The sequence below is a fragment of the Prenolepis imparis genome, unplaced genomic scaffold (assembly GCF_030444845.1).
Source record: "Prenolepis imparis isolate NDT839.2.m4 unplaced genomic scaffold, iyPreImpa1.0 SCAF_4, whole genome shotgun sequence".
Taxonomy (NCBI): Eukaryota; Metazoa; Arthropoda; class Insecta; order Hymenoptera; family Formicidae; genus Prenolepis; species Prenolepis imparis.
In genome coordinates, this window is record NW_028141162.1 from 15,967,896 (window position 1) to 15,991,260 (window position 23,365).

At 27.9% G+C, this 23,365-nt stretch overlaps 2 protein-coding genes and 1 pseudogene across 12 annotated transcripts; all 3 read left to right on the forward strand.

Annotated features, from left to right (window-relative positions):
* The first annotated feature begins 66 nt into the window (after positions 1-66).
* Positions 67-5,677, forward strand: Keap1 (kelch like ECH associated protein 1). 7 transcript variants are annotated; one of them, XM_083035670.1, is made up of 9 exons: positions 67-324; positions 1,263-1,485; positions 1,549-1,754; positions 2,222-2,542; positions 2,654-2,818; positions 2,946-3,613; positions 3,814-4,062; positions 4,535-4,833; positions 5,020-5,677. In XM_083035670.1, the coding sequence occupies exons 4-9, from the start codon at positions 2,231-2,233 to the stop codon at positions 5,205-5,207; spliced, it is 1,881 nt and encodes a 626-aa protein (XP_082891796.1). In that variant the 5' UTR covers positions 67-324; positions 1,263-1,485; positions 1,549-1,754; positions 2,222-2,230; the 3' UTR covers positions 5,208-5,677. The 7 variants fall into 7 exon arrangements, with proteins under 7 accessions (XP_082891796.1, XP_082891797.1, XP_082891798.1 ...); XM_083035671.1 differs by having other exon boundaries at positions 1,297-1,485; XM_083035672.1 differs by lacking the exon at positions 67-324 and having other exon boundaries at positions 876-1,485; positions 2,204-2,542.
* Positions 5,678-5,807: 130 nt separating this feature from the next.
* Positions 5,808-8,962, forward strand: LOC145934861 (TOG array regulator of axonemal microtubules protein 2-like). 4 transcript variants are annotated; one of them, XM_083035677.1, is made up of 7 exons: positions 5,808-6,193; positions 6,278-6,416; positions 6,636-6,884; positions 7,062-7,304; positions 7,494-7,658; positions 8,039-8,158; positions 8,592-8,962. In XM_083035677.1, exons 1-7 carry the CDS (start codon positions 6,139-6,141, stop codon positions 8,593-8,595), a joined length of 975 nt encoding a protein of 324 aa, XP_082891803.1. In that variant the 5' UTR covers positions 5,808-6,138; the 3' UTR covers positions 8,596-8,962. The 4 variants fall into 4 exon arrangements, with proteins under 4 accessions (XP_082891803.1, XP_082891802.1, XP_082891801.1 ...); XM_083035675.1 differs by having other exon boundaries at positions 5,809-6,193; positions 8,039-8,179; XM_083035676.1 differs by lacking the exon at positions 8,592-8,962 and having other exon boundaries at positions 8,039-8,183.
* A 626-nt stretch (positions 8,963-9,588) lies between these two features.
* Positions 9,589-23,280, forward strand: LOC145934963 (anaphase-promoting complex subunit 2-like; annotated as a pseudogene). The gene is made up of 12 exons (XR_014425136.1): positions 9,589-10,345; positions 10,481-10,707; positions 10,854-11,134; positions 11,236-11,385; positions 11,763-11,849; positions 12,767-12,969; positions 20,329-20,771; positions 20,965-21,125; positions 21,233-21,416; positions 21,497-21,719; positions 21,807-21,953; positions 22,094-23,280. The product of XR_014425136.1 is annotated as an anaphase-promoting complex subunit 2-like (transcript).
* Positions 23,281-23,365: the final 85 nt, after the last annotated feature.

Below are 23,365 nucleotides of genomic sequence, written 5' to 3' on the forward strand. Positions count from 1 at the left end.
CAGCTGACACGATCGAATATATATATGTATTATATATATACGCGTGTCCGCTTCCAAGTATTGCTTGCTCGATTACGCACGTCGTCAAAGCGAACGGGCCGTGGAATTTGCAAGTCATTCGAGTCATCTACGGTCACGATTGCTGTTTCACGGTCGGTCCTGACGACGAAAAGAACGCGAAATTCTTCCCTCGCCTTTCTCTGCCATCGATCGCGTTCTCGCCAACTTTTTTCACGTGGCGCAAATTAGCGCATTTTACGATGTATCTGCGTTAGATTCTCTCTATCTGTAGATTCTCTCCTACGTATGTAAAATCTCCTAAAGGTGAGAAAATTTATATTTTAAACATTATTGTATGTCCATCCTTGAACGTGATTTATGTCTATTTGACGTCCATATATAAACACCATATGCCTCATCCATCAATATTTTATAACGCAACACTAATATATGAATATGACAATGTAATACTAATTAATATAATACTAATATATTGCTCTAAATTCACTGATGTTTAAATTTTAAAAAAGCAAAGAAAAACAGTATACAATTATTCTTTTAGCAATTTTTCTTATTTTAAATCTTATGGAAATATGAGGAAGTGTTTAAGAAATTCAGCTATAAAAAAAGGTAGATCTGTGCTGATCGATGAGATACAGATCTAAAAATTTTAAAAATAAAAAGGGGAGATTTTTTATAGGATATTCTTCCAATAAAATATAAATTTGATTGCATTTCTCTTCACGCTCTCCTATATATTCTCTTCTACAGGAATAATTAAAATATTAAAGATTTATTTATTATTATTATATTTAAAATAAATTTTTTTATTAATCAAAGATTATTAGATTCAGCAAAAGATATTATTCGATCGGAATAAAAGATCTCGAGAGAATTTTTTATTAATAAATGCGTTTCTATCGCACATTATTATTATTTTGCTTCACGTTTGCAATTACACAGTTTTATATGATATAATAATCCATTCTACGGAATCGATCATCAGGAATTCAATGTCATAGAGAGAGAGAGAATCGATTTTCCATATTCATCCCACTGAAATTTTAAAAAATATATCTAAATCTAAATGCATATATATAAACGCGACGATTCCAAAATAATTATAATTCGACACGCTGATATCTCGAAATTAATAATAAAATTTGAGGGGGCTCTTTTACACACGTGTCCACGATTTTCGAGATATAATACTTTTGCGTCGCGATTTCTTCCTCGTTTATTTATTACCGAGTCACCGTCAGGGCCATATCATACATGCGGTGGATTATTAACCAGCCAGTTTAGCCGACCACTATCGGAGGTGCGGACTAATAAGGTACACCGGCGTATCTACAGTGCAAATCGTGACGAAGCGATCTCTTGTCGCGACGAGAGAGAATCAAGTCCCACCCGCGCGTGTCTGAGACACCCGATCGGGGACTTGAGCAATCGAGTATCGAGTCGTGATCGACGTCGACGAAACACGTGCGTATGCAAATCATATAATATATATATATATATATATATATATATATACATATATATTAGTGCGCACATGCCGCGTGACGCCGCATCTATCGGCGGAGCAGAGAGTCGGCGTCGGATGGTTGGGTCGGAGGATGCCTGCGTCATCGTCATCGTGTATCACTCTCGGCGAGATCGATCGCGAAACATGATCGTGCCGTCCCGCAGCCGTTTCCCTGTCTCGACGATTCCTCGACGCCAGTAGATCGCCCGCGATCCTGGCCAGCCGGGTAAGTGTCAAAAGTAATGTTATGCGCGCGCGCAAAGAAAAGAGAGAGAGAGAGAGAGAGAGAGAGAAATTTTCTGCACCGAGAGACGACGATGACAAAGACTATAACGACTAATGACGATGATGATGATGATGTCGCGAGTCTCGCCGGCAAAAACATCTTGCGATCACGTGCGAAGTATCTTCCGCGAGTTTTCTATTTTTTTTTTCCTCTTCCGAGACTTAGATACACCTAGATTGGATCGGTTCTGAAAACGTGAGCGATGTTTATTATCTCCTAGTATGTCATCGCTTCGCGCTTTATCGTGGAATAATAATGACATTATTGGTAATAATAATGACGTGGAATAATAATGACATTACGTGTTTTGTGTGAGAGATATGTGTCGATTGTATATAGTCATTGTTTATTGGTATAATGACACGAGATATGTAAATGTTTGTATAAAGGTGCGTTTCGCTTTGCAGCTCGATTTAATGGATGGAAAGAGAGATTGTCAACAGAAGAAAGGGGCACGAAGTGGTTTCCCATCTCAGAGTAACAATGCGTCGAATACGCCACTCGTATCAGGGGAAGAAACGGATTGGGAGGGTATGCTCAATACGGAGAAGCACAGGGGCGACCTCGGGGACATGACATTTTGCATGGCGAATTATCTGAAGGAAGCTATGAAGATGATGTTCATGATGCGCAGCCATCATATGCTGACTGATGTTATACTTGAAGTTGGTTCCGAACTGTTCCACGCGCATAAAGTTATTTTAGCAGCCGCTAGTCCCTATTTTAAGGTGAGTTCAACTAGCCATACAAAAGATTATTGCGCATTAATGTAAATTATTTAAGTGAAAATTACATGAAGATGGTGAATTAATGAAAATTAATCAATTGTCAAATTCCAGGCAATGTTTACCGGAGGATTAAAAGAATGCGAGATGACAAGAGTGAAGCTCCAAGGTGTTTGCCCAACGACAATGGCTCGTTTAATGTACTTTATGTATACCGGTCAAATAAGAGTCACTGAGATTACAGTGTGTTCACTGCTATCAGCAGCTACCATGTTCCAAGTATGTGAATGGACAATTAAAATGGCAAAAAGAGATGCATTGTGTCAATTATACCTGAGTAGATAAAGCAGAAAAAAAAATCATCTGTGTATCTGTGATTTAATGTTTAAATACTGTTGCGATACAGGTCACTAATGTGATAGATGCGTGCTGTGTTTTTTTGGAGAGGCAACTGGACCCCACGAACGCGATTGGAATCGCCAACTTTGCCGAGCAGCACGGTTGTCACGATTTGTACCATAAGGCAAATCAGTTCATCGTCCAGCATTTCAACCAGATATGCCAAGAGGAGGAATTTCTGCAACTGTCTGCCATACAACTGGTGTCGCTCGTGAGGAAAGACGAGTTGAACGTGCAAGAGGAGAGGGAGGTTTACAACGCCGTGCTGAAGTGGGTCAAGTACAACGAGGAGGCGAGGCGACCCAAGATGGAGCACATTTTGCACGCGGTACGCTGCCAGTATCTCACGCCGAATTTTCTGCGGGAACAGATGAAGAACTGCGACGTGCTGAAAAAGGTGCCGGCGTGTCGCGAGTACCTAGCGCAGATCTTCAAAGACTTGACGCTACACAAGAAGCCGATTGTCAAGGAGCGTACGCCAAATACACGGCGGGTGATATACATCGCTGGCGGTTTCTTTAAGCACTCGCTCGACGTACTGGAAGGCTACAACGCCGACGACAGGACGTGGACGCAACACGCCAAGCTGAGCGTACCCAGATCCGGTTTAGGCGGCGCCTTCCTCAAGGGAATGTTCTACGCGGTCGGCGGCAGACATAATTCACCAGGAAGCAGGTTAGCATTTCGATGCCAATTATGTATGTGTTGTCTGACAGTCTAGAGTCTAGAGTTATATATAAAATGTAGTTATCAAGCAATTTGAAAGATTGTGATCAGCAGATTGCTTTACGCAATTTATCATTTCTGCGAATGCTGAAGCTGGAGATATAACTTTGAGATATAATACGAAGAAAATCATGTGATTTTATTTTCAGGTACGACAGCGACTGGGTTGACAGGTACAACCCGATAATGGATCAATGGCGAACTTGCAGTCCGATGTCGGTACCTAGGAATAGAGTCGGAGTCGCCGTGATGGATGGTTTATTGTATGCTGTAGGAGGCAGCGCGGGTGCCGAGTATCACAATAGCGTCGAATGTTACGATCCAGATCAAGACACGTGGACCAGAGTCAAACCTATGCACATCAAGAGATTAGGCGTAGGAGCAGCAGTAGTAAATAGGTATTATATATTATTAATCATCGAGTTGAAAGAAAAGTTGAGCTGCATCAAAATAGTAGAGAATACATTTAAATATATGCAGCTGTTAAAGTAAATCATATTAATTCTAATAATGAGATTATATTATTAATTAATGAGATTATTAATTAATGAATTATTATATTATTAATTAATGAATTATTATATTATTAATTAACGAATTATATTATTAATTAATAAATTATATTATTAATTAACGAATTATATTATTAATTAACGAATTATATTATTAATTAACGAATTATATTATTAATTAATGAATTATTATATTAATGAGATTATATTATTAATATTCAGTATTGCTCTCAATTAGAGATAGTATACGTGTTTTAATTTTTATCTCTATTTCTGCATTAATTAAAGGAAATCTTACCTAAGATATTGAGGCTACTTAACATAATATGATAGATATGATATATCGGTCTTGTTGCAGATTGCTATACGCGATTGGCGGCTTCGACGGTAAGGATCGTCTCAGCTCGGTCGAGTGTTATCATCCTGAGAACGATGAATGGACGATGGTGCCGCCTATGAAGTACAGTCGCTCTGGGGCCGGAGTTGCCAGTCTGGGTCAATACATATATGTTATAGGCGGATACGACGGGAAATCGCAATTGAATTCGGTGGAGAGATACGACACGGAACACGACGTCTGGGAAAATGTGAGCAGCGTTAGTATCGCTCGCAGTGCGCTAAGCGTCACCGTCCTCGACGGCAAATTATACGCAATGGGTAAGCGTACGACTTCGTTGATCTTTGATTTTGAAAGAAGAATTTTTATAATATTCATTTATATATATTATGTTATATATATATATTTATATTATATAATCATTATTATATTCATTTTTATTTTTTATATTCATAATATTCATTTTTTTTATATAGAATTACGAACTCCTATTCTCTTCTTTTCAGGAGGATATGACGGCGCGACGTTTTTAAATATAGTAGAAATTTACGATCCGACTCAGGACCAGTGGACCCAAGGTATGCCTATGACGTCAGGGAGATCTGGTCACGCCAGTGCAGTATCGTACTATCAGTGTCCCATACACTGCGATCATTTGGATCATAATATTTCGCTAGAGAAACCGCCGTCGTGATACACAGACTGAGTGAGCCAATTTTTTTTCTGAGTAACGTTCGATAGCAACGATGACATTCTTTCATTTACGAAAGAGAAGTGTAAAACTTAAACTAAAAAAACAGAGTAAAAAAACACGTCAATTTTCCCAATCGACATTTAAGGGAACTCGACTGATAAGTGTATTATATAGCACACTATAGATGATGATACGCGATACATGTGTCATCGAATCGGATCAAGATGGGTTGATTAGAAAATTGTGACTAGCTGACAAAAAGTGCATTCTCTGCAAAACGAAGTAAGTTTTGTCGACTAAAAGGACCAATTTATTGTATCCGTTAAGATAAATATACGACTGTGTTACTTTACAGCTTTTACAGCTACTTTACAGCATACTTTATAGCTTTTTAATTGTAGATGACGCTATAATTAATATATGTATATATAAAGAGAGAGAGAGGAAAATAATATATGTATATATTTACATATTGTGTAAAAAAATTTTTTTGAAGAACTTGCAAATGTCTTTTTTTGTCAACGTCTAATAATCACATATTCGATCCACCATCTCTTGTAAATAATACAATACAGTAGTCTTATAATTTATTTTTATTAATTTATCTGATTGAAAAGAATGTTAAAGTAGCAATATTCGTTAAAATTGTTGCATATGAATAATGAATATTAATAAACGTTTGTTCAACAATTATAGAACACTTTATAAATGTTAATATCGCGCATCTGCTTGAACTTATCTAAATGCTGAAGCAGGATGCTTTTATGGAAAGTTATGCAAGCGATGCTTGTATGTTTAAAATGGACACTTAAAGATAAAGATAATAAAGCAGACAAATTCCTGCAGTATTGAAGTAATCGCGAATTTTCTTGCAAAATAATATAATCCTTTATATATATATTGTCTTATTCTGATATAAATTTGCAATAAGATGGCTCACACGGAATGCAAGAAATTTATTACATGTCCTATGTGTAAAGGTGCAGGTAGGGACATTTAGACGATTATAGAGAGAATCTTTGACGCGTTTGTATTTTATTTTGCGATAAAAATATATCTCGAAAAAAAAGGTAAGTCAACAACGTGCGCAATGGAAATGGCTTCTGTATCTATTCAACGTGAGAATACAAATTCAACGCAAGTTATGAGAACACGATTTGTCGAAACGGCGTATTCGGGGCCCTCGGGAGATCCACGATTATCCGATAGGTATTTTTACGCGAACATTTAATTTTTAAATGCATTTTGCAACTAGGCAACTAGAATTTTCCTCTAATTTACTAATGCATACTCTATAACAATTTAAATAAATAATATTTAAATAAGAAAGATATTTTTATAAATAAAAATAGAAAAAATAGAAAATTTTGAATTATTTTTATGTTATATATTTAAATATAAATCTATTTTTTTCTTTTTACAATGTAGCAAACATACAAAGGATCCTAATTCTATGACCAATTATGGGGATTACGCAACTCTCCTGGAGGATGATTGTATAAGGATACCGGAGGAATTTGCGAATCCACAAGAAACCCTAAAACATGCGCTACAAAGCTTAAAACAGGATCAATGGCAGAGCACTATACCGGCTCTAATAAAGCTCGTGCACATTTCAAGGATCCAACCGGAATTGCTGGACTCTAGTATGCCTCGCATATATCGAAGTTTGTGCAGGTTTCGAAAATTTTCACTATATTTCATTATATTTCAATATATTTCGCAATTATTTTCTTTTTATTATGTTATTTTATTATTTTATATTTTATTATATTATTTTATTATTTTATTTATTATTTTTATTATTATTTTTATTATTTTATTTTATTCTAATTTGATATCTTTATATTACAGTTTACTGAGAAATACAAGACCTCATGTCGTTAGGACTGTCTGTCAGGTGACGATGGAGTTATATAAGACAGTCCAGTGTACGCAAAGACCTGAGTTTGATGAACTTGTATCTATGTTACTTTTAAAAAGTACGCACACAAACAAAAGAATTCGAAACGATGCTCAACGTGCCTTGGATTCTATGGTGACACACTTGTCTCCTGCAATTTGTATCCGGATATTAACCAGTGAACATGGTGCCAGGTAAATAAACGAATTTATTTTGCCATTAACCATAGACGTGTCTGTTTAAATGTATATTTATATTATATTTATACTTATATTATATTATATTTATTGTTCTATGCCTATTACACAGAATTGTTGATTAATCATGCTATTGAATTGTAAGCTATATGAAATTTTTGAAATTTTTGTATTTTTCATATGCAGCCACAAGAATCCATTAATAAGAGCGACTGTAAGTCGATTGCTTTATAATATTATTAACATTATTGGAGTGGAATGTTTACTGTCAAATCCAAATCTTAAGGATTGTCGTCGAAAAATATTTACAATGTGTGCCAAATTTCTTCTCGATGGTAATAATGAAACAAGGTATCTAATCAAATAAAGAATATATCATCATATTTATAAGAATTTTGTAACTGTAAATTTTTACATTTTCTATATGTATGAGAGCTCTTTTTATAAAACAAAGTCTTTTTTTACAAATAAATATTTATTTGAGATGCTTATTTCGCAAGTATTGTAATATAGAAAAATACATTTCAAATCTTTTATTATCTAATATTATTATCTTTAACATTATATTTACTTTTATTATCTTATCTTACATTAAAATACTCTTTTAAAGTTTTAATTTATTTCTATCAATAATTATAAATAAATTAAAATATAAAATTGGAGAAACGAAATGAAATCTAACTTAGCAGACAATGCAGAAATATAAATGTGAACTGTTTGTTCTTTTATAGAAACGATGCAAAAAAGACATTGAAAGCAATGATGAGCCATCAAGACTTTGATACTCTCTTTTATCAAGATGTAGATTGGAAGCTTATTAGCAGCATAGAGAAACAATTAATATCTTTAAAGTACAGCCAGATTCATAGCGTGTAATATTATTCATTATTGTGCATCACATAATGGTGATCTCATTAGTGTGCATTTCTTTTGTAATAACACATCACAATAATAAATTGCGTTGTAATTATATATAACTTGAAAATTCATTATATTTTAATATTAATTCATTAAATTATAATATATTATTAATTTATTACTATATATGTCAACAATTGTTGCTATTAATTTATCAATATATAATTTAGTTACTAATTACTAATAAGCAGAATTATATGATAAGCAAAATTTTCTGTATAGCAATATATAACGTTAATAAATTTTTTATATATATTCATAAACCGCGAAATTTCATTAGTCGCGTTATAACAGCAGCTGTGTGTTGTACTGGCTGGCTTCAGTATTGTATAGCGTCAGTATTAAATATAGAATTTGTATTTTCAGCTAAAACAACGCAGCAAGGTGTCTGACATAATCTCTACCCTGGTGAAGGTGTACAGCAGTCAGGATTTATTTGTCAATGAGTATCGCACAATTTAGTGAAGGAGTATCAAGCTGCAACTCAACTCGATTATCTTAGTTGGAATCCAAGCAAAACAGATACATAAAATATCTTAAGAAATACAAAATATAAGTGTGATCATAAAAATATAAAATTATATTATATTATATATAATATTATATAAAATATTATATTATTAAATTATATTATTAAATATAAAATATTATATTAGAAGAAAAATATTTCTAATGCTTATTTTCAAAATTAAATATCTTTTTCTAAGATTATTATTCTAGAATTTTAGAAAATATAATGCGAGTGACTAATTTTTTATAATTCCATTGTTCTGATATTTCTGATTATCTTATATTAGAAAATATATTGTTATCTGAAATAAATATTTTATTTATTAAATATTACTCGAAATAAATATTTTATATTTAATAAATATATTTTCTAAAATTCAATATATATATGAATATGTAATATAAATTCCACGCGCATGCGCGAGAAATCTAATACACGATTTATTAAAATTATTATTGATTAATAATACGTAAAAAATAATATAATAATGTATTTTATATTTTATTTATAATATAAATATATATCTATTATTTATTTTTATTATTTATATTTTTTTATTGTAATATATAATTTAATTAATTTTTATTTATGCAAGACCGTGATTACAATAAATTGTACAGAAAACAGAAAAATATACATTTAATAATAATAAAACATCATTAATTCTACTAATTTATTACTAATTCTATTTTTCTTTTAATGGCTTGTCGATTAGCGTTTTTTATTTATTTATTTAATTTATAATCACAGGATTCTTGCGCTTATTTAGTGGCAGAATCTGCGAGAAAAATCAGATTTCATATATTTTTGTTATTAATTTACAGATAATTATTAATGCAATTAACGTGCAATAATACGAGTCTTTTAATATCTTCGATAATTCATCTAAATTAATAGATTATATTTTGCAAAGAGATAAATAGTTAACGAGCAATAATATATGTCTTATTGCGCTCGAAAAATCGTCTGAGTTAATAGGGGAACATATTTTGCGAAGAGGTATAGTGTAGCAATATGTGTCTTTTCAGGTCCGAAAAATCGTCTGAGTTAATAGGAATACATGTTATGCAAAGAGGTTGATCGAAGTAACGTCGGTAATAGAGGTTGGTAATTTATCGATAATAACGTCGATAATTTACCAACCTTCATTACCGACGTTACTTTGAACAACCTCTTTGCATAACATGTATTCCTATTAACTCGGACGATTTTTCGAACGTCTTAAGAGACACGTGGCACATATGGGATACATAACCTATTGTTTTAAATTAAATTAAATTTATTAAATAATGCTAAATAATTTTTACAAATTGATGATACTCGTAAATTAAAAATTCATAATAATAAAAAATACAATATGTATTACTATGAACGTTGTTATTAACAATTATTAAAATATTTAGTCATGATGTGAAATATCGATGACAGCTTTTACACGAAAATTGTAATAAAATGCCGAAATAAGGAGAAAAAAAGAAAAAGAAAGAAAATACTGCATTTTAAAAGAAAATTGATATAATAAAAGAAGAAAAATAAAATACTCAAAGTGTTATCAATTATTATTATAATATTATATTGCGAGAAAATGGCGATTTATCAGGATGCAAAAGTAATTATACCTTCATTAAAAATATATATATTTACAGGGAGATAAATATTAGTAAATTTTTCGATATATTTCATATATTGTTTTATATTTGTTTATTCTCAAATATACATAATAATAAATGTTTTTTTTTTTCAGCAAATCCAAGCACAAACATTGTTATTCATTCTGGCTCTATGTATCTTCATTACATGCAGTGGCAAGGAGATATTTGCAAAGTATAATAAAGTACAAATGTTTTCTGCTATTAGTCGTAATATTAATAAATATAAACAAGTGTGATATGGGGACAGGATTTTGTTATCAACATTGTTTTTTTATAAACGAAGGAATTGATGCAAGCAATGGAAGAGTCTCTGCTGCAGGTATCACAAGCACTTTACAATTCTGTTAATCAATTGTTATATTTTAACAAATAATTTGAAAATTAAAATATAATTTCTATTATTTTTATATTATTGATAAGATCATGTGAATGCACTGTTTGATTGCATGTTTGGATTTATGATAGGTGTTGAAACGCAGAAGATATCATATATGGAAGACGCAATTTCTCCCAAGGATACACAAGTACATATGAATTATGGCAGTGCAGATGTCACGCAGACATTTTTTTGGCTTTTACAAAAATCTGTTTCCATACAAATTGTGCAAATCCCATTAACAAATTGGAGGATGAGTTGCTTTTGGATCTCTCAAATAAAGATATATTTCTGTCATGTGGATTTAAATGTGTGTAGGAGAAAACATTTATTGTTAAAAAGCCAAAACAACAAACAGAGAAGAATACAGGTATCTTTCTTTTCACTTTTCTTATAAAAAGAGTTATATATATTTTTTTCTCCCTTATATACAAATTTATATATAAAACTGTACCGAAACTTATGCGACAGGTGGGCGATGAATGCTAATAGTATCTTTGAGCTTGTTTCAACTTGAGTTGTTCAGTATTATTGGAACCCATAATGTTCATATTCAAAAATGATCTTTAGGAGATCCAGAAGATCCTTATGATGAAAGTTATTTAAGCATTCATTTTATGCGTAAGTATTCATTTTTCAAACAAGTATATCTCTGTTTGAAGTATTATGTAAAATTTTTCTACAAAGTATTATTTATGTAAAAAAAAGAATAGAAAGTAAAACAATTTATATAGCACAGTATCAATTATATAATATAAAGATAAGTATTTTAAAAATGTATTTTTAATATTTATATGAAAACTTGGAAATTTATTTAGATATATAATATTTAGATATAAAATTAATTTTCATTTCTTTGGAAATATTTATTAAGTTTTTTTTGTATTATATACAATTTTATTAAGATTATTATTATATACTATTTTCAAATTTTGGAAATTTATTAAGATATTTATATTTAGATATAATTAATTTTCATATATTCTATTAATTTACAGATAATGCTGTTGACGTGCAGTAATACGCGTCTTTTCATACTCTCAAAAGTTCGTCTGAATTATTCGGAAAATATATTTCGCGAAGAAGTAAGTAATGCACTTTACACAAGCAATAATGTGCACTTTTAGATATCTTCGAAAATACACATTAAAGTTATTAGAAGATTTTGCGAAAAAATGTGAATAGTGCAAACGCAGTAATGTATCTTTTAATATGCTTGAAAATTTATTTCTGAGTTAGAAGAATAAAAGTTTTACAAAGAGATCAGTGGAACTTTATAGTAATGCAAAATTTTATGTGATAAATTCGTAACTTAAAAATAAAATATTTATATTTATCAGTATATAATTTTACTTTTATGCATTGACAAAAACATTTCTTTTAAGTTTGGGATTTTTAATTGCAATTTATTTAAATAATACCATAAAGAAACAAATGTAACGCGTGTTTTGTAATATTCTAGTAATAAAAGTGCGAGATAGTCTGTAGAGATTGAAAGCATTTACTTTAAAAGGTCAAAAGAAAAAAACAACAATGATCAGTAGAAACAGTAAACCGCTGAAAGCATAACATAAAGCACTCACTGAGCCATTTCTTCTGCTGAAAGCAGCCTGTACAGTTGTGTGTGGTTTTTTCATCAAGAAAATAAAGTGATTTATATTTGAAATAAAGTGATTTATATTTGAATTGTTAGAACGTTAAAATGCCAAGCGAGGTGATAACTTTGCAGCTTGGCCAATGTGGCAATCGAAGTATTACATGTTATTTTGTCTCATATAATATAAATCCTTTTCATACGTTTTATAATTTTTTGATACAAATGCTACGATATTTCCAAACACTTGCAAATATGAAAATAACGAATATCTTTATCGTCTTTTTTTTTACATTATGCCTCAATTTTACAAACTTAAAATTTCTCTTTTATTATAATTTGTAATAAAACCTATATATTTTCTTTCTTAGAATAAAATTTATATATTTTTATACATTTTATTTATAGTTGGATTTGAGTTTTGGAAGAGATTATGCACAGAGCATGGAATCAGCCCAGAAGGAATCTTGGAAGATTATGCAATAGAGGGAACGGATAGAAAGGATGTCTTTTTTTATCAAGCAGATGATGAGCATTACATACCACGAGCTGTGTTATTAGATTTAGAGCCCAGGGTTATTCATACTATTATGAATTTTCCATATTCAAAGGTAGTACGCATCTGGAATATGTATGTACATTTATGTTTATGCATATATATGAATATGTATGTACATTTATGATTATGCATATATATGAATATGTATGTACATTTATGTTTATGCATATATATGAATATGTATGTACATTTATGATTATGCATATATATGAATATGTATGTACATTTATGATTATGCATATATATGAATATGTATGTACATTTATGTTTATGCATATATATGAATATGTATGTACATTTATGTTTATGCATATATATGAATATGTATGTACATTTATGTTTATGCATATATATGAATATGTATGTACATTTATGATTATGCATATATATGAATATGTATGTACATTTATGATTATGCATATATATGAATATGTATGTACAATTATGTTTATGCATATATATGAATATGTATGTACATTTATGATTATGCATATATATGAATATGTATGTACAATTATGTTTATGCATATATATGAATATGTATGTACATTTATGATTATGCATATATATGAATATGTATGTACATTTATGTTTATGCATATATATGAATATGTATGTACATTTATGTTTATGCATATATATGAATATGTATGTACATTTATGATTATGCATATATATGAATATGTATGTACATTTATGTTTATGCATATATATGAATATGTATGTACATTTATGATTATGCATATATATGAATATGTATGTACATTTATGTTTATGCATATATATGAATATGTATGTACATTTATGTTTATGCATATATATGAATATGTATGTACATTTATGATTATGCATATATATGAATATGTATGTACATTTATGATTATGCATATATATGAATATGTATGTACATTTATGATTATGCATATATATGAATATGTATGTACATTTATGTTTATGCATATATATGAATATGTATGTACATTTATGATTATGCATATATATGAATATGTATGTACATTTATGTTTATGCATATATATGAATATGTATGTACATTTATGTTTATGCATATATATGAATATGTATGTACATTTATGTTTATGCATATATATGAATATGTATGTACATTTATGTTTATGCATATATATGAATATGTATGTACATTTATGTTTATGCATATATATGAATATGTATGTACATTTATGTTTATGCATATATATGAATATGTATGTACATTTATGATTATGCATATATATGAATATGTATGTACATTTATGATTATGCATATATATGAATATGTATGTACAATTATGATTATGCATATATATGAATATGTATGTACAATTATGTTTATGCATATATATGAATATGTATGTACAATTATGTTTATGCATATATATGAATATGTATGTACAATTATGTTTATGCATATATATGAATATGTATGTACAATTATGTTTATGCATATATATGAATATGTATGTACATTTATGTTTATGCATATATATGAATATGTATGTACATTTATGTTTATGCATATATATGAATATGTATGTACATTTATGTTTATGCATATATATGAATATGTATGTACATTTATGTTTATGCATATATATGAATATGTATGTACATTTATGTTTATGCATATATATGAATATGTATGTACATTTATGTTTATGCATATATATGAATATGTATGTACATTTATGTTTATGCATATATATGAATATGTATGTACATTTATGTTTATGCATATATATGAATATGTATGTACATTTATGTTTATGCATATATATGAATATGTATGTACATTTATGTTTATGCATATATATGAATATGTATGTACATTTATGTTTATGCATATATATGAATATGTATGTACATTTATGTTTATGCATATATATGAATATGTATGTACATTTATGATTATGCATATATATGAATATGTATGTACATTTATGATTATGCATATATATGAATATGTATGTACATTTATGATTATGCATATATATGAATATGTATGTACATTTATGATTATGCATATATATGAATATGTATGTACATTTATGATTATGCATATATATGAATATGTATGTACATTTATGATTATGCATATATATGAATATGTATGTACATTTATGATTATGCATATATATGAATATGTATGTACATTTATGATTATGCATATATATGAATATGTATGTACATTTATGTTTTTGCATATATATGAATATGTATGTACATTTATGTTTATGCATATATATGAATATGTATGTACATTTATGTTTATGCATATATGTGAATATGTATGTACATTTATGTTTATGCATATATGTGAATATGTATGTACATTTATGTTTATGCATATATGTGAATATGTATGTACATTTATGTTTATGCATATATGTGAATATGTATGTACATTTATGTTTATGCATATATGTGAATATGTATGTACATTTATGTTTATGCATATATGTGAATATGTATGTACATTTATGTTTATGCATATATGTGAATATGTATGTACATTTATGTTTATGCATATATGTGAATATGTATGTACATTTATGTTTATGCATATATGTGAATATGTATGTACATTTATGTTTATGCATATATGTGAATATGTATGTACATTTATGTTTATGCATATATGTGAATATGTATGTACATTTATGTTTATGCATATATGTGAATATGTATGTACATTTATGTTTATGCATATATGTGAATATGTATGTACATTTATGTTTATGCATATATGTGAATATGTATGTACATTTATGTTTATGCATATATGTGAATATGTATGTACATTTATGTTTATGCATATATGTGAATATGTATGTACATTTATGTTTATGCATATATGTGAATATGTATGTACATTTATGTTTATGCATATATGTGAATATGTATGTACATTTATGTTTATGCATATATGTGAATATGTATGTACATTTATGTTTATGCATATATATGAATATGTATGTACATTTATGTTTATGCATATATATGAATATGTATGTACATTTATGTTTATGCATATATGTGAATATGTATGTACATTTATGTTTATGCATATATGTGAATATGTATGTACATTTATGTTTATGCATATATGTGAATATGTATGTACATTTATGTTTATGCATATATGTGAATATGTATGTACATTTATGTTTATGCATATATGTGAATATGTATGTACATTTATGTTTATGCATATATGTGAATATGTATGTACATTTATGTTTATGCATATATGTGAATATGTATGTACATTTATGTTTATGCATATATATGAATATGTATGTACATTTATGTTTATGCATATATATGAATATGTATGTACATTTATGTTTATGCATATATATGAATATGTATGTACATTTATGATTATGCATATATATGAATATGTATGTACATTTATGATTATGCATATATATGAATATGTATGTACATTTATGATTATGCATATATATGAATATGTATGTACATTTATGTTTATGCATATATATGAATATGTATGTACATTTATGTTTATGCATATATATGAATATGTATGTACATTTATGATTATGCATATATATGAATATGTATGTACATTTATGATTATGCATATATATGAATATGTATGTACATTTATGATTATGCATATATATGAATATGTATGTACATTTATGATTATGCATATATATGAATATGTATGTACATTTATGATTATGCATATATATGAATATGTATGTACATTTATGATTATGCATATATATGAATATGTATGTACATTTATGTTTATGCATATATATGAATATGTATGTACATTTATGTTTATGCATATATATGAATATGTATGTACATTTATGTTTATGCATATATATGAATATGTATGTACATTTATGATTATGCATATATATGAATATGTATGTACATTTATGATTATGCATATATATGAATATGTATGTACATTTATGATTATGCATATATATGAATATGTATGTACATTTATGATTATGCATATATATGAATATGTATGTACATTTATGTTTATGCATATATATGAATATGTATGTACATTTATGTTTATGCATATATATGAATATGTATGTACATTTATGTTTATGCATATATATGAATATGTATGTACATTTATGTTTATGCATATATATGAATATGTATGTACATTTATGTTTATGCATATATATGAATATGTATGTACATTTATGTTTATGCATATATATGAATATGTATGTACATTTATGTTTATGCATATATATGAATATGTATGTACATTTATGTTTATGCATATATATGAATATGTATGTACATTTATGTTTATGCATATATATGAATATGTATGTACATTTATGTTTATGCATATATATGAATATGTATGTACATTTATGTTTATGCATATATATGAATATGTATGTACATTTATGTTTATGCATATATATGAATATGTATGTACATTTATGTTTATGCATATATATGAATATGTATGTACATTTATGTTTATGCATATATATGAATATGTATGTACATTTATGTTTATGCATATATATGAATATGTATGTACATTTATGTTTATGCATATATATGAATATGTATGTACATTTATGTTTATGCATATATATGAATATGTATGTACATTTATGTTTTTGCATATATATGAATATGTATGTACATTTATGATTATGCATATATATGAATATGTATGTACATTTATGATTATGCATATATATGAATATGTATGTACATTTATGATTATGCATATATATGAATATGTATGTACATTTATGATTATGCATATATATGAATATGTATGTACATTTATGATTATGCATATATATGAATATGTATGTACATTTATGTTTATGCATATATATGAATATGTATGTACATTTATGTTTATGCATATATATGAATATGTATGTACATTTATGATTATGCATATATATGAATATGTATGTACATTTATGATTATGCATATATATGAATATGTATGTACATTTATGATTATGCATATATATGAATATGTATGTACATTTATGTTTATGCATATATATGAATATGTATGTACATTTATGTTTATGCATATATATGAATATGTATGTACATTTATGTTTATGCATATATATGAATATGTATGTACATTTATGATTATGCATATATATGAATATGTATGTACATTTATGATTATGCATATATATGAATATGTATGTACATTTATGATTATGCATATATATGAATATGTATGTACATTTATGATTATGCATATATATGAATATGTATGTACATTTATGTTTATGCATATATATGAATATGTATGTACATTTATGTTTATGCATATATATGAATATGTATGTACATTTATGATTATGCATATATATGAATATGTATGTACATTTATGATTATGCATATATATGAATATGTATGTACATTTATGATTATGCATATATATGAATATGTATGTACATTTATGATTATGCATATATATGAATATGTATGTACATTTATGATTATGCATATATATGAATATGTATGTACATTTATGATTATGCATATATATGAATATGTATGTACATTTATGATTATGCATATATATGAATATGTATGTACATTTATGATTATGCATATATATGAATATGTATGTACATTTATGATTATGCATATATATGAATATGTATGTACATTTATGATTATGCATATATATGAATATGTATGTACATTTATGATTATGCATATATATGAATATGTATGTACATTTATGTTTATGCATATATATGAATATGTATGTACATTTATGTTTATGCATATATATGAATATGTATGTACATTTATGTTTATGCATATATATGAATATGTATGTACATTTATGTTTATGCATATATATGAATATGTATGTACATTTATGTTTATGCATATATATGAATATGTATGTACATTTATGTTTATGCATATATATGAATATGTATGTACATTTATGTTTATGCATATATATGAATATGTATGTACATTTATGTTTATGCATATATATGAATATGTATGTACATTTATGTTTATGCATATATATGAATATGTATGTACATTTATGTTTATGCATATATATGAATATGTATGTACATTTATGTTTATGCATATATATGAATATGTATGTACATTTATGATTATGCATATATATGAATATGTATGTACATTTATGTTTATGCATATATATGAATATGTATGTACATTTATGATTATGCATATATATGAATATGTATGTACATTTATGATTATGCATATATATGAATATGTATGTACATTTATGATTATGCATATATATGAATATGTATGTACATTTATGATTATGCATATATATGAATATGTATGTACATTTATGATTATGCATATATATGAATATGTATGTACATTTATGATTATGCATATATATGAATATGTATGTACATTTATGATTATGCATATATATGAATATGTATGTACATTTATGTTTATGCATATATATGAATATGTATGTACATTTATGTTTATGCATATATATGAATATGTATGTACATTTATGTTTATGCATATATATGAATATGTATGTACATTTATGTTTATGCATATATATGAATATGTATGTACATTTATGTTTATGCATATATATGAATATGTATGTACATTTATGTTTATGCATATATATGAATATGTATGTACATTTATGTTTATGCATATATATGAATATGTATGTACATTTATGATTATGCATATATATGAATATGTATGTACATTTATGATTATGCATATATATGAATATGTATGTACATTTATGATTATGCATATATATGAATATGTATGTACATTTATGATTATGCATATATATGAATATGTATGTACATTTATGTTTATGCATATATATGAATATGTATGTACATTTATGATTATGCATATATATGAATATGTATGTACATTTATGTTTATGCATATATATGAATATGTATGTACATTTATGTTTATGCATATATATGAATATGTATGTACATTTATGTTTATGTTCTGTTTTATGTATCTGAGTTAGAAGAATATGTTTTACAAAGAGATCAGTGGAACCTTATAGTAATGCAAAATTTTATGTGATAAATTCGTAAATTAAAAATAAAATGTGCATATTTATATTTATCAGTATATAATTTTACTTTTATGCATCAACAAAAACATTTCTTTCTTCTAAGTTTGGGATTTTTAATTGCAATTTATTAATTTTGTCCGCATAGAACGCGCTTTTCCAGGAAGCTGCTGCATGTAATTAATATTATATATTAACAATTTTCGCTTTTCTTTTGACTGGATTTAGGCAATTGTTTTGATCAAATACTTGATGACTATTTTTTTATTTTGAAAATTTATTATTTTCTCTTTCGCAGACTGAAGAAGAAGGCACTGAGGAAGAGTTTGCGAATCTTGCCGAAGATGAGAGAGTTTTAAAGCTGTCACAATTCGTCGAGAACATTATTATTCATCATATAGAATTATAGAACAATACATCTATTGGCATGTGGCATCAGCGTTCTGGGAAAAATTCGAGAATACAGAGGACAGCCAACAGGGAATTGTTCAAGCATGCTATGGATGATCTGTACATTATGTTTACGGAGTTTCTACCTGTTCTAAAAATGTTGGAATATATAAGAAGAACAAGGATGCGGCTACGGATCCATAAAGCACCAAAAAAATATGGAGGCACAATTCAAGCTCATTGTCAGAGCTACATTGTTGAAACAATTACTATTGTGTCACGAATGTTCTATAGACCAGATCTATAAAATTGCCTTTAATGTATTCTGCAATTCAGACAACTCTTCTCAGGGTAAATATTTATCTTAATATAATCACTTTGTGATTTATCTAATACTTATGAGATATATACAGAAATAGTTACGTCGAATTTATGAGATATATACAGAATTAGTTACGTCGAATTTAAGTCTACCAATTTATATTTACCACTAGCGATATATACTATTTCTGAATTATATACAGAAATATATGTCTTAAATCAGATATATCAATTAATAGAAAACTAGTTGAGCTGAAATTATTGGAGAGACTCGTAGGAAATTGCAATCACACATCATTAATTTATATTCGTATCAAGAATCATCTGATTAAAAAAACATGCGACATAACATTTGACAAGTCATAATAGATTTCATTAGAAAACGTATGTGAACGTTTTTATCTCTCTCTTTTTATTAATCTCATATAATTTATAATAATAATTATAATAATGATAGTAATATCTATGATGTAATGTTTTATTTTTTACAGTGGTTCAAAACTGTTGTCATGAGTTAGCGGATAAAAATCTATTTTGGTGGTTTTTTGAAAACTGTTGCACTTAGTGATAAAATCTGTGTAGTGCCATAAATAAATTTAAGTAGAAATTATCTCTATTTTTTATATGGAACATACACCAAGATAAGGATCGATCATCTATTCAACATTATAATAGGTACAAATGTCATATAATTTATATTTATATGTATATTTAATTCATAAAAACATGTATTTGCATGCTATACTTTTTTCCAGAATATCTCGAGTCACAACTTGCGGTGAATGATCTGAATTTGCCTGGAAGGAACGGCTCAATGGAAAGATGTTAGGAATTTTCAGAAAGCGATTAAAACGAGACTTTTAGATCCCGGCGTGAACACCCCGGTTATAGATCGCCGCTATAAAAAGATAAAATAAAAATTGTCAAGTATCTCGATCTAACGGGAGTTCTTCTGGAAGCTGTAATGGAACCTATCAAGTGAGATCTCTACAGCTTATTGCATGTAGATTCTTATATGTCCGTTTGTTACATTTATTGATTTGTCGAATACGTTTATTTCTTCAGGAGTTATTTGGAAAGCAGAGAGGACATCGTACGTTCTGTCGTTAACTGTCTACTCGAAGATTCGACGAGCAAATTGGCCGACGAATTGGTAAAGGACGTGCAACTAAACAACAGTTGGACGATCAGCGAGACTGAGGATTGGAAAAGGTGAATACCGGATCCTGTCAACATTAATTCCGGTAAACCGCGAAATTTCATTAGTCACGTTTTGAAAGCAGCTGTGTGTTGTACTGGCTGGCTTTAATATTTTATAGCGTCAGTATTAAATATAGAATTTGTATTTTCAGCTAAAACAATGCAGCAAGGTGTCTGACATAATCTCTACCTTGGTGAAGGTGTACAGCAGTCAGGATTTATTTGTCAATGAGTATCGCACATTGCTGGTGGACAGATTGTTGTCGCAATTCAACTATGATATCGAACGGAAGATACGTCACTTGGAATTGTTGAAGAGACGCTTCGGAGAGAATGCCAATACATAAGATCCATCAGATGTTGAAAATGTTTGCGTCTCAAGGATCAAACTCTGTGGAATTTCGCTGTGGAATCGGGCGCGGTTTACCAGAATTGATTCAATTTCTGAATAAGAAAGTCAAGGAACATAAACTATTGCTCTGCGTTACTTTTTATCGATTATTGAAGTCATAAGTTTTTATTGCTTTTTATTCTCTACATTTCGATAAATGAATCGATACAGCACTTGTATAGTTTGTAACGATAGAATATAAATTGTTATACTACATTTTTAAGAGTGATATCTGGTTTTCTATACAAAAGGATATTTTTTTTTTACAGAAATAAGAATTTTGCATAAAATTTAATAAGTAAATTTAATAAGTAATTAACACACATGTACACAAATATAAAATAGAAATCTTATTCAGAAATCTTGTTCTATTCAGTTAAGTTCCTTTAGTCCTTTGAAAGAAGATTGTCGAATATTGAAAAAATATTTTTATTGCCATTCATCATGGTATTTATATATTTGTGTGTAAATATTTTTTGTTACTTTTATTGGAAGTCATAAATTTTCTTTCGTAAGTAGTATATAGTATATCATGATTCACACAATCAGACTACACTATACACTTATATCTTTTAATACCCGTAAATATGCTTGAATTAAAACCTCTTCGCAAGATATACTTCCCTAATGCACACTTCCTCATACAATATGTTCTTCTTATAACTCAGGCGAGAGATATGACACGGAGAATATATCTTGCGAAGAAGTATGCATTAGGGTAGTATATTGCGAGGTTTTAATTGAGGCTTATTTACGAACATAAAAGATACTATACTACTTCTAAACTGTATTACCAGCCAAAGATATAAACGATGTCAATAACATGTTTATTTTAAATATGTTTTATTAAATTATATTAGATTTTATTATGTATGTACGTATATATGCAGATCGACTTTTTCATGTTTATTTGTTTTGCTTGCACTCTTGCAACTTCTGCACTTGAAACAAGATAAATGTATATATTTGGGGCCGAAGAGGAGTGAGAGAGAAGAGAGAGCGAGAGATTGTGAGAGGTTATGTCAAAATGGCG

What these genes read in the sequence shown, in the direction of transcription:
- Keap1 (XM_083035667.1), top strand. An exon ending in CCGCTAGTCCCTATTTTAAG is followed by an intron (nt 2,543 to 2,653) that starts GTGAGTTCAACT and finishes GTCAAATTCCAG; the next exon opens with GCAATGTTTACCGGAGGATT. An exon ending in CGGCAAATTATACGCAATGG is followed by an intron (nt 4,834 to 5,019) that starts GTAAGCGTACGA and finishes TCTTCTTTTCAG; the next exon opens with GAGGATATGACGGCGCGACG.
- LOC145934861 (XM_083035676.1), top strand. Translation starts at nt 6,139, where the DNA reads ATGGCTCACACGGAATGCAAGAAATTTATTACATGTCCTATGTGTAAA. An exon ending in GATCCACGATTATCCGATAG is followed by an intron (nt 6,417 to 6,635) that starts GTATTTTTACGC and finishes TTTACAATGTAG; the next exon opens with CAAACATACAAAGGATCCTA. An exon ending in ATATATCGAAGTTTGTGCAG is followed by an intron (nt 6,885 to 7,061) that starts GTTTCGAAAATT and finishes TTTATATTACAG; the next exon opens with TTTACTGAGAAATACAAGAC.